Source organism: Stylophora pistillata, chromosome 10, assembly GCF_964205215.1.
Source record: "Stylophora pistillata chromosome 10, jaStyPist1.2, whole genome shotgun sequence".
In the NCBI taxonomy this organism is placed as follows: domain Eukaryota; kingdom Metazoa; phylum Cnidaria; class Anthozoa; order Scleractinia; family Pocilloporidae; genus Stylophora; species Stylophora pistillata.
Window position 1 is genome coordinate 8,209,188 of NC_142528.1, and position 12,860 is coordinate 8,222,047.

At 37.7% G+C, this 12,860-nt stretch overlaps 2 protein-coding genes across 2 annotated transcripts in view; one reads left to right on the plus strand and one right to left on the minus strand.

The window, feature by feature from the left end:
* Positions 1–575: 575 nt before the first annotated feature.
* On the minus strand, positions 576–7,835 carry LOC111334019 (uncharacterized). The gene is made up of 6 exons (XM_022939701.2): positions 7,626–7,835; positions 6,431–6,536; positions 4,757–5,372; positions 3,407–3,504; positions 2,330–2,788; positions 576–1,678 (listed from the first exon to the last, which is right to left on the minus strand). The coding sequence occupies exons 1-6, from the start codon at positions 7,676–7,678 to the stop codon at positions 1,391–1,393; spliced, it is 1,620 nt and encodes a 539-aa protein (XP_022795436.2). The 5' UTR covers positions 7,679–7,835; the 3' UTR covers positions 576–1,390.
* A 2,512-nt stretch (positions 7,836–10,347) lies between these two features.
* The window catches only part of LOC111334049 (ankyrin repeat and SAM domain-containing protein 3), a 3,977-nt gene continuing 1,464 nt past the window's right edge, over positions 10,348–12,860 (plus strand). Inside the window, exons 1-2 of the mRNA XM_022939732.2 lie at positions 10,348–10,966; positions 11,953–12,860. The exon at positions 11,953–12,860 is cut by the window's right edge and continues 1,464 nt beyond it. Of these exons, the coding sequence (XP_022795467.2) occupies positions 10,464–10,966; positions 11,953–12,860 (1,411 nt within the window). The 5' untranslated portion in view covers positions 10,348–10,463. The remainder of the gene's footprint in view (positions 10,967–11,952) is intronic.

The window sequence follows — 12,860 nt, forward strand, 5'->3', positions numbered from 1 at the left end:
TGAATTGCTCACAAGGCGAAGAATGGCAGTTTCGAATGTTACAGAAATTGAATATTGAATAGAGATTGCTTAAATACAACATGACAAACCAAGGCTGTGCTCTAAGAAAAATTGAAGGGAGCCAAGTGCTTTAAAACTGTGAAATCCAGGGTGCCCAGCATATGCTTTTTATGAAAAAAACTAAGATTCCCAAGTCGCCCAAGAGCAAAAGTAAGGTGCCAGGGGCCACTGGGTGCTGCTAGACCACAACCCTGCAACCACCAAGTTTTCAACTCTATAACTTGATTTATAAACTCTATTCTTTGTTAAACTGCACCTTAAACTTCCTGGCTTGTATTTTAAAAAACATGTTACATAAAATATGTAGCAAATTATTCTCTCTATGAAAATTTACTCTATCCCCTCTAATTATTTTATATTCTTTTGATTCTTAAAACTGCCTTTCAGTATTTCTTGAAGGGAAAACAAGAGCTGTTACATTATATTTTAAGACAAATCGAGTGCTTGTCTCAAGGGCAACTGAAGGGGCCTTAAATTTTGTGCTCAACCTTAGTGTTATTGCTAAGCCTGTCAAGTAAGATTGTCTATAATTAATTTTATTGTAAAATAAACTACACTTTCAAGGTGTAAATAAAAATAGTTAGATAAATTTGTTAAAAAATCTAGGTAAACCTGGTTATGTTCACTTTAATCGTTTTTAAAGGAAACTGTTGAAAGTATAAGATAAGTAATAAATCTTGTCCATAACAATTGCAAATTGAAGTAGATCATTTTAAGGCTTGTGTACTAATCTCTTAGAAAAAAATTCTGTACTAGGTCGTATCCAAATTTCCATCAGAATGTTATGCTATAATTCAAATGCAGAAAACCCTTACAATCCTACAAACTCAACTACTTCATTAAATGACCTGTAATATTCTTACTTAGGGGCAACTCTAATAGACAATACAGCAATTATCATCTGAATAACTTATCTAAGCCCTCTACAAACTACATTGTGGCTCATCACTGCACAAACTCACCGTTTTCTTCAAAATTCCTCAAAATCAGCAACCTTCCACAGCAGTTCTCACTCAGTATAGCTTTCCAAACAGTTGCTCACTCCCAACAACAGCAACTGTTGTGTACAGTGTACAACTACTATGCAATTTCTTTTTCTAGTGACCAAAATTTTGTCTCTAGCAACCATGTTATGATTTAAGACAACAAATGGATCCTGATCATAAACAGTACTGGGAGAAAATTTTACAGCTTCTCAATATCTGTCAGACTCAGCTTGCCAAATCTGCCACTTCACTTAAATTTAGCTGTGAAAAATTCTCCCCACACCAAAAAGACCAAAATAGTGGCACCTTGAAAGGCTGCATGGTTAAAGGCATGTTTTAATTTACTAAGATAAATCTTTGACTATGTTTTGAATGGTAATAACCACACCCACAACTCCACCAACTATACCAAATACAACAATAATAATGTTCTTAATAACCACAGCTACAGAATTGGTGTTTTTGTATAGGATGATGTGAAATGTGCAAGGCAGAATGTAAGCCAACACTGAACTTCCTAATGAGCCAATCAGAGCATTCACATAGGCAAATTCATCCTTCAGTAAAATGGCTATCCCTGCTGTTAAAGTTACTAGCACTGTACGTAGTAAATTCCTCTTCCAAGCTGCTGTCTGAGAAACAAAAGAAGTTTAACGCTGTTAAAACATTTTTTTGAAAACAGCTATTCAATTGTTAGTTTGAAATTAGTGTTCCAAACATGCCTTACATGATTGTGACAGGTTACTGTGGTTAAGATGTGAGATTGTAATACACATGGTATGGTCTTTTCCATTGAAAGTTTGATAATAATAATCATACTATTATTATTATTATTATTATTATTATTATTATTATTATTATTATGCTTATTAAAGCAAAATATTTGTCAGGAAGTTAACTTTTGTATAGTTGTGAAGGGGGGGATTCTGTTTTTGGATAATAGTGTATCAGCACTCTTTGCAGTCTTTTTATTTCCTCTGACTTTCTTGGCCAGTACATTACCCTCAAATGTCCCAGTTCAGCCTCCCCCCCCCCCCCTTTGCCTAGGTACAAGACTTGATATCAGCTTCAAGTTGAGTTTGAACAGTTAGTTCTATATAATGACTAAGTGCATCAATGTTACATGATATTTTTCAAAAGCACAGGCTTTTAACATACAAAACTAAGCCAACAAAACAAACTTTCTGCACTCAAAACAAACAAAGCATGTTGAACCATGCCTATTTCAAAACTTGTTCAAAAACAAAACCACTATAATTTGTCTCATGTGAAGGCTACTGCACCTCGTACTGAAGTTCTTCAGCCTCCTTTGGAATAAGAAATTGAGTCTCAGAGTGTATACTTGAGGACAAAACATCTGGTGAGTCAACACCATTAGAATCTGTGAGAGAAGCTGGGTTGCTACTTGGATCTGTGCTTGGACCTGCAACTACTTCACCCAGGTGAGATTTCTTTTTGGATTGGACCTTAGTGAATAAAACCGACTCTGTAATTTCAATGACTGGGTATAGCTGAAGAGGATAGGTCATCATCACCGCTACAATGAGTGTCAGACGCACCAACTGTGCTATGACCCCTGTCTGCAGCCTATCTGTTACTATCTGCGGAACAGTGCTGCCATAGATCATGTATCCAAGTACTCCAAAAGAACCAAGAATGAAAGAGACTTGTGCTAGTGCTATGTGAAGGTACAGGGGGAAACGAGGCCGGTTCTCTGCCATGCTAGACTCAATAGGTATTACCTACAAATAACAAGACAATTTAATTCGACAGCATAATTCTGACTGACTCAAAGAGTTCAAGGCATTCATCATACATTGGATATTGCAGACTTCTCATGCCATTATGCAGAATTCTTTGGCTAAATGTCAATGGCTTGATCTAATTTTAATTGAGATGCAGAGGACATTTTCCTCTGTTACTTGATAATTTTCTCCTGATCTGTATTTGTTTATGAATACCCTAAGGAATAAGGTAATTAGAAAATTAAAAGAACCAAACTAGCTTGAAAAGAATTCAGGAATTAACAAGACATGAACCTGTGATGTTAAATACTGAGATATCCTGATCAACTGAGTGGTGAGGCAGATTCCAAATTTCCCTCAAATTATGACAGTTATTGATGCAAAACGAAAATGATTGAAGTTGAGCTCTATACACCAAATGCAAATATGGCATCCAATTTGAATTGCCACCTTCACATGGAAACAAAAGGATTATCACATGTGTGGGAAGCTAGTGAGTCCAGATCAGTGGCAATTTAAACTGGAAGCCATATTTGCATTTGGTGTATTATAATGGAACAAGTCCAATTTTTTTGTTGAAAGGCATATTTCTGAGCATAAAAATTCAACACTCACAGTTCCTATCCCTTCATAAGCTCCCGTCAGCTGACCAAAGAAAACTGGAAACGTAGACAATCTCGTATAGCTCACGTCTTTAAGGTTAAACCTCAAACCTACCACATCCGATGAAAATATGATAAGATATCTTTTTTGGTACTAAAATTTATATTGATTTACATGTATAGGTATGCTTTCACACAACATCAAGATTAATGTGGAAGTAATGAGCAGAATCAATCTAGGTGGCCACACAAAGCTTGGCTCTCTAGCTTGTCATTCACAAAAGATTCTGACAGTATTTTCATTAACAGTATTGTCATTGACAGTATTTTCATTCACAGTATTTTCATTAACAGTATAATTTTCATTAACAGTATTGTCATTAACCTGGATGTGTGGTGGCCCCATGGTTAGCGTGCTCAGCTCCAGATTGAGTGGTCTGTGTTTGAGCCCTGGCCGGGGAGATTGTGTTGCATTCTTAGGCAAGGAAGTTTACTCTCACAGTGCCTCTCTTTATTCAGGGTCCAACTGAGACTCCGTTCTGACCTTTAAATGTCAGAACGGTCTTGCGCCTCAATACTTAATGAGTAAGTTTACCAAGCGATCAAATATACATACTCGTAACACTCGTATGCGGAACTCTTTGCAGATTCCGCTATACAGAACGGCTACTGGCCTGCGCACTTTTTCCTATAGAGGGGCCAATATATGGAATAACTTGCATAAAGAACTTAGGCAAATGCCTCATTGGCATCTTTCAAGCGCGCTCTGCAAGACACACGATTGAGGCAGACATTTCCTTTATAAGCTCTAGAACTTGGTGGAATTCTATTTCTGACCATGAGTTTTATTGTTATTTATGTTTTTATAAATTGTAAAAAGTTTGTAAATAGTTTCTGAAAAACCTCACGAGGATGTTACTATTAAAGATGACGATGATGATGAATTGTTCGAGGGCCAATTAGCACTAACCCAGGGTTAAATTTTGACTCAGGTTTCCTTATTTCTCTATTCAAGAAACTTTCTGAAATAATTTTCCCCGTTCTCTTTAGAGCATCCAATCATCAAACTGTAGACAGAAAATAATTAAACTAACTTTCTCTTAAAGTTTTCAGATCTGAAATCAAATTTCACACTAATCCTGGGTTATCTTAAACCAGCTTTAAACAACCTGACCCAGGTGTTTAAATGGGTGGGTAACCCTGCAATGAACCAGCATCCCACCCAGGGAGGAGTAGAAATACTCCTAGCCCCTTTATGCTGCAGAAACCGGAGTTAAGTGCTGGCCTGATGGGCCACTTGGCTCATAATAAAACAGACTTTACCTTTTATTGCTGTTAATTGAGGTACATGATTAGGACTTACCCTTCAACAGAAATGCAAGAAGCCCAAAAAACCCAGTAAGTAGAGTCACATTAGCAACACCACTGATTGGTCCAAGTTTTCGAATGCTCCTTACAAAGGCCATAGCAATGAGGAAAGGGAAAGGAATCAGTACAAGAAGGAAGAATTGAGGTGCTGTCTTAGTGCTATGGAGTGGAGGAACCATTGTAGACGAGTTAATCCCTGCCGCTGAGGAGTGGGTCATTCTTGTGGCACTAGTTGGTTCAGATAATGTTGTATTTATGACTGGGATCACAGTCTCAGATTTGTATTTGAGAGGAAACATTTCTGCTATGGTATTTCCCATGAATATGAAATAAGCAACGCAGAACCCTAACTGTGTGATTATCAATGCGGTGTTGACCAGTCTCAATCCCCATGGTCCAACTGCAATTTTTCCAATGTCACCAAGTGTCATTTCCTTCTCTATAGTCTCCTTTACTTTTTCCATCTCCTCATACAAAGCTTCTGTACGGAGTTCTTGGTATCTTGGAGATGAGTCAAGAATCATTCCCACTGCAGCATTTTTGCATTTAATTATAAGTTGACAACAGTGGTCTGTTATGAAGGCAATGATTACAAGTCCAACCGCTCCAAGCTGTAATTAAACAGCAATACTAAGAAATCAGAATTCTGACTTGTAACAATTAACACTTGATAGCCCCATGCAGTTATTTCACACCAAAAAAACATGAACTTAACCTTACCCTATAAAATTTTATAGACAGAATTTTCTAAGTTATACACCGAATCGAAATATGGCATGAATTGCCACTGTTCTGGACTTACTAGCCTCTCACACACATGATAATCCTTTTGTGTTTCCACATGAAGATGAGGCTAGTAAGTCCAGAACAATGGTAATTCAAATTTGGATGCCATATTTCGATTCGATGTACTACATAGAGTTTCTAAAAAAAAAATGTTGATGAGTCTACAGCAGGTGAAAAAAAAATTAGTTACTACCATAACAGCCCGCAGATAAGCCACACTTTTTTCCCGAAATCTTTGCTAGAAAATGGGGGCGCAGCTTATCTGCAGGAACATTTGAAAAAGGTGTCGTGAATGTCCATTTTCATGGCCGATCTAATGCCTGGTTGCTAAGCTTCAAATGTTCTGCTCACATTCTTGTTCTCATGCAAAAATCTATGGAAAAACCGTGTTGAATGAAGAAATTCCTGTCAATAAATACCAGAAAAAGACCAATCATACATCAAAGTTGGTAGAAATGATGTTCATTATCTTAAAATGCTAAAATTGTAGGTAACACTTTGAAGTATTTTCCGTTGCAATGTTAAGGATGAGTTTATGTTCAATGAACAGTGGATGAACTTGACTTCTCAAGACTCGACTTTGGATTTCCTTTGATTTCTATCAAAAAACCTTTTTAACAAAATTTGAGCTGCTAAATTTGATGCGGCTTCTCTACAGGTGTGGCTTATCCGCAGGCTTTTACGGTAACTTAAATTTGATTGAATGAGTAGACTGTGGTTAAAGTGAATTTTGAAAAGCTGATGGTTCAAGCATCAACCTATGATTAAAGAAAATACAACGTATTATAACCCTTTCACCTGAAGAGCGACTAGCATCTAATTTCTTCTTAGAACCACACATTAAGGTCACAAAAGGGTTAAAAGACATTTTAAATTGACTCACCACTAGTCCACTTTGATAAAAGGCAAATGGTAATGACAGATAGCTTGTTCCTATAAAAGCTTTCAGAACATTTGCAAAATCTGTGAACTGCTGCCAAGCTGAGGGTCTATTAATAGCAAAGGCAAACATAATCATGTTACATAAGAACTAGAAATAGAAACATTGTTACATTCTGTTTTTGTGCTTTTGTATTGTCTATGCTCCAGTGATAGTTCTTACTAAGGCTACCACTTTCCCAGCCTCACATTTTTTGAACTTAGTTTTCTTTTTCCTCATCACTTTCAAAAGTAACAATATTTTAACACTAAAGATTAGCTGTAAGCAGGACTGTCTGACCATATTCTGATTTATACCCAATAGAAATGATTCAAGGAAGTTATCTGGGGTATCACACTTCATTTTGATTTGTTTATTTTGATTTGATTTTTTTTTATTAATTATTTCTGTTCTTTTGGTTTGTCTTTCATTTTCATATAGTCTGTAAACTTATTAATTGAAAAAGACTACTGGAACACTTGTTGCACTTTCGAATTTTTGTTTCTTACTCAGTTGCATTTGTATTGCTGTGCACCGCATAGCTCTGGGGAAAAATGTATGCCCTGCAGACCTACTCTTTTTAACGTAATTGAACTTTTTGATAGTAATGATAACTTGGAAAGATTTCCGTATAACTCCATACCAATCAAAAACAAAGACGTAGTCCCAAAGGAAATCTGTTATTTTGCCTCTGCTTTCCTTTATCCAAGAAATGCAAAATGAAGTATGGGGTTATACGGAAATCTTGCCAAATATCAAAATGATCGGGCACCGATATAGCTGTTTCTTGCAATCAGAAATGCAAAAGCGGAAAAATTTAATTTAGTGAGGAAGGCCTCGACATTTGTATCAGTCGAGCTTTTCATTTCGAGTGATTATTTTGAAATTCTAGAAACATCAACTAACCAAGTGCCTGTGAAGTTACAAGGGCGGAAAGCGTTTGTCAGTAAATCGACGAAATTGAACAGTCGCGCATTGAATATCCGATACTTGAAATTAGGAAGCGGATAGAAGGAAAAATTTAGAATATTGATAATCTGTGAATTATTTTTTTTCAGAGTAGGTCAAGATCCATACTATAAATGAATGCTAAGTTTATTCAAACCATCTAGTCATCCAGGTCAGCCAGACCGCACAGACCAACGCGTTGATGGCTTACCTTACAAGGACCGCTTCAGACGTCCTGGACGAAACAGACACATAGCCTGTCATGCTTTTGATATAACAGCGTAATCAAGTTCTTTGTATGCGTAAGACAGACGTGCCAGACAGACTACTGAAGCTGATACAGAGTGTCGTCAATCGACAACAAATATCGCAAACTGCTGAACCGTCCCGCCAGATGATTTGCAAGAGAAAGAGATGTGGAACTGGCAATTATGTCACATGATTTGTTACCACGTGATAGGTAGAACGGAAGTGAATATTGTGTGACTAAGTGATAAAAATATCGTAATATGTAGACCCAGGAGTGATGTACCATGGCCGGCATGGACAAATTACGTACGTTATTTACACAAAACACATGCAAACTTAATAATTTGCGGACAAACTTAACAAAAAGCCAGCAAACTTAATAAAATGCAAGCAAACTGTAAAAAACACTAACAAACTTAATAAAGGACTTGCAAACTTAACAAAATGCGTACAAACTTAATAATGGACATGCAAACTTAACAAAATACGTACAAACTTAATAATGGACATGCAAACTTAACAAAATGCGTACAAACTTTATGACAGGCACGCAAACTTTAAAAATAGAACGCAATTTTAAAGTGAAACACATACAAACCAAAAATGAAACGCATACAAAGTTAAAATGAAAAACACAAACTTATTTGCGTACGTTCTATTTAACAATTGGTTCATGCTTTAGCGTGCACTATCGAGTTATGGAGCACGCGGGAAGTTTCGAGAGCACGAAAGAAGCGTAAGAGTTGCCCGAGGCGATAGCCGAGGGCAACTCTAGCTTCCTGAGTGCTCTCCAAACTTCCCACGTGCTCCATAACTCGATAGTGCACAGCTGAAAGCATGAACCAATTGTTTTAGAACATACCGATAGTGTACGCTGATAGCGTCAGCAAATCCTACTTCGCCAGAATTTTTTTTTTCGCGCGAGCGACCATTGCTAGTGCGGGGAAAAATAATACATTTCGCGACAATAATGGATACAAACAGAAACTCGGCCTGCTAGTCCGAAAACGAAGACAATGTTTCGACCTTTTCCCATGGGCTAGAGTTCTTAAATGAGGCAGAAAAAGAGAAATACAAAGGAAAAGGAGACTCGGCATCAGCGCCGTCACGATTCGCTTCAACTGATATTGTTGTCCGTTTTTCGCGTCGCATTTGATGCACAATTCCACCGGCTATGTTCTAAAACAATTGGTTCATGCTTTCAGCTGTGCACTATCGAGTTATGGAGCACGTGGGAAGTTTGGAGAGCACTCAAGAAGCTAGAGTTGCCCTCGGCTATCGCCTCGGGCAACTCTTACGCTTCTTTCGTGCTCTCCAAACTTCCCGCGTGCTCCATAACTCGATAGTGCACGCTAAAGCATGAACCAATTGTTAATTTGAGCACGCTTACGTATAATGAATTTGATTGCGCGACTCTGCTAGCTATGTTCTAATTAACAAATGGTAAACACCACAGCGTACACTACTGAGTTGTGGATGCACGCGGGAGGTTGCTAAGCACGAAAGAAGCGTAAGAGTCGCTCGAGGCGATAGCCGAGAGCGACTCTAGCTTCTTGAGTGCTTAGCAAACCTCCCAAGTGCATCCAATAACTCAATAGTGTACGCTGTGGTGTTTACCATTTGTTTTATAACATGACATTGATACATTGTAGCTAAGAGTTCCCTTTTATTTAACAAATCTTACGTGACCAGAAAAAACAATCGCGCGCGGAAAAATAGTCTTTGCATTTGCTCACGTCAGCAGCGTACACCCATGGGCAAAATGGGGGACGCTAAATTGACCAATCAGAGCGCGCGCTTTACTCTGGTTATGTTATAATTTAAGTTAGCGTGCGTGTTTACTCTTAAGTTTGTAGGCGTTTCATTTCAAGTTACTGTGCATTTCATTTTAAGTTTGTTCGTCTCATATTAAGTTTGTGCGCGTTTTATTAAGTTTGCGTGTCTCATTTTAAGTTTGTGTTTTTAAAATTAACTTTGTACGCTTTTCATTTTTAGTTTGAATTCGTTTCATTTTAACTTTGCGTGCTATTTTTAAAGTTTACTTGCCTGTCCTAAAATGTGTACACAGTTTGCTAAGTTTGTACGCATTTTGCTAAGTTTGCATGTCCTTTATTAAGTTTGTTAGCGCGTTTTACAGTTTGCGTACATTTTATTAAGTTTGCCGGCTTTCTGTTAAGTTTGTCCGCAAATTATTAAGTTTGCATGTGTTTTGTGTAAATAACGTACGTAATTTGTCCATACCGGGCATATAGTGATGGGCTCCTGGTAGACTTTATAAAAAAAGGTGGCATATATCACAATGTGTGAGTTAAATTCTTAAATTATAAAAAAAAAAAAGGAAAAAAATAGAAGGCAGTCCTAGTGAGAACTATCACTAGAGCAAAGACAATACAAAAGCACAAAAGCAGAATATAATTTGACGATGTTTCTATTTCTGAGTGAGACTGAAGCGTATGTCCCAGTGGGGTTTTGTTAATGTTTATTTCTAGCCAGATAATTAAAAAACCCAGGATCAGCGGTCATTCTTTTCTCGTATATTTTGATATAGATGAATAGCTGCAAAAAGAAACCAGAGGTATTTTTCTGGTGTATTTGCAGTATTCAGACTGTTGAGGGAACGGAAGAACGTAAAATATCCCAGCTGTCACGCAACGATGGAATGTTCGTGAAAAAGATTGTGCAGGTCATGCGCATGTCACGGCTTCGTCATACAGCTACTTTCTTCTGCCACAGGTGCCGAAGAAAGTTATTGAAATAATTATTAAAGGGTTACTTTCATTCTTTTCAAGCTATACTTAAAATGGAGGCGCCAAACGAAAACATTTATGGCCGTGCCGAACGCTCGGCGAGTTTTACGGATGTAAACGACTGTACATGTAGTAATCTATGGAACGAGGACGAAGTCATTCCAATGGACATTTACACTGCTTGTTCTATCGGTGAATACAGTTGTGTTCGGCAACATCTAGCAGATGGAGTGGAGTTAGCCGATCTCGATAGACCCAATTGTAGTGGATGGACTCCTTTGATGTATGCTGCTTATGTTGGCCACGACAATATAGTTAATCTTCTCCTTGACTGCCATGTTAATGTGAACGCGATTACAGCAAAGAATGGGGCCACCGCGCTTATGCTTGCTGCAAGTTGTGGAAACGAATCTGTTGTTTACTTCCTGCTACAAAATGGTGCTAAGATCGATGCTCAAGACAAGAGAGGATGGACTGGTTTGTTTTATGCAACGTACCAAGGACATCACAAGGTTGTACAGTTGTTGTTAGAGAACGGGGCTGACAAGGAGTTAAGGTTTTCAGTACTTCCTTCATTTTAAATTATTTCAACCTCTTAAATAATCACATTTTTCTTTTGTTATCTTTCTTGCACGCGATTGAAGAAAAATTAAAACTAATACTGCCCTAATGAATTAAACTATTGGAAAGTTTGAACCTTATTTACTTCAGGACAATCTTCCATGAAAGCAGATAATTATAAATTTTTAAAGTGATGATCAATGATCAGGGAAAAAGGCTAGATTGCAGAATACCCGGCCACTCATTTAAATGTTATTGAATAAGAATAGCTTCTATTGTGTTATGCTTCGTTCTTCAAAACCTCCCGACACAGGTAAATGAGGTGGCCGGGTATTCTGCAATTGCTCTGGGAAAAACAACAAGACAATACAAAAAAGCATGGAGATGATTTTTTAACCCATTACACTGGTACTTCAGAATGAATTTTCTCAGTGTATTCTTCATACGTTTCCTAAGGTGCTGATCAGGAGAATTTCTTCAACAATCAAGAGCTTCTTTAGTTGGTTATCGTTTCCTTTATTCCTGTGACCTAAATGTGTCATTCAGGGTGATAGTGTAGAGAGAAATTACAATAATGATTAAAAAATTATGATGATAGGTACCTCAATAATTTATTATATGGCTGTGTCTCACAAGGACTGGGAACTACAGAATTCATGAATTTGATTGGCTGAAAACAATATTGAAAGCGGTCTAGATTTTCCCATCTAGACCGGCATCTAGACTGGTCTAGAAAAAAAGGTAAAAAGAATATAAAAAATTGGCATATAAGACACAGCCATATAATAAACTGAATGCAGTGAGGTCTGTACCAGCGACCGAGGTCAAGATTCTCCCATACAGACCGATCTAGCTCAGTTAATAAGAACTAAACACAGCTCCCTGGGATGAAATGTTTTTGAGGTTCTTTCTTTTTTTTTTGTCATCATCCTGATGCAGAGGGTATTGAATGAGACTAATTGTTTTTCTCCTTCTTTGTAGGGAATATAGGTTAGGCCTGACTCCATTGCTGGCAGCTGCAAAAGAGGGACATGAAGTCATCTTTGAAGAACTTGTTAGAAGCAATGCAAACATGACTGCTCACACAAACCGTGGAGAGGATGCACAATCTTTAGCCCTGCAGAATGGGAACATGACTGTAGTAAACATAATAAATCAGCAGGCCTTTCTCAATTTGCCAAACATCATGCTGCGAAGTGAACCTGGTCTTGTACCTGATTATAGTGATAACGTTGAAGATAAGGTTTGTGCATGGCAACAAAAGAATGTAATCCCAAACATTGGGATTCAAGATGGACCAGAGGCCTTTAAAAAGTTGATGAGCAGTCATCAGAATGATAGAAAGCCAGTGAATATTCCTAGTACGACAGGGGAACAGGAAAGGGCAGGCCATTTTGTTGGAAGTCCATACTGTTTAGCCAATACACCAGGCACTCCTGTTGGTAGTTATGAATCTGAGCACTTTTTCATTAACTGTGGCAGAACTGTTCAAAGTGCTAGCTTGCATAAAAAGCTACAAAAAATGCATAGTTCTGGAAGTGATGCCAGTAGAAGCCCCCAACTTCAAGCTGAGGAAGCTCCACTTACAAAACCGAGTATTGCAAACTTTCTTGATGAATTGAAATTGACAAAATATATTCCCACATTTGAAGAACAAGATGTGGATTTTACTACACTACTAACTCTCACAGAGAGTGACCTTAAGGAAGTTGGAATTTATTTGTTTGGTCCAAGAAGGAAAATTCTTACAGCAATATCAGAATGGAAGAGAGAAAATAATTATCCGAACACAGAAAATGACAGAAAAGCTCTGGAGGAATGCCAACATCAAGCTCACAAGATAGAAGTGCAGCTTCTTGATGCCACATCTGAAGTGAAGCAGCTTCAAA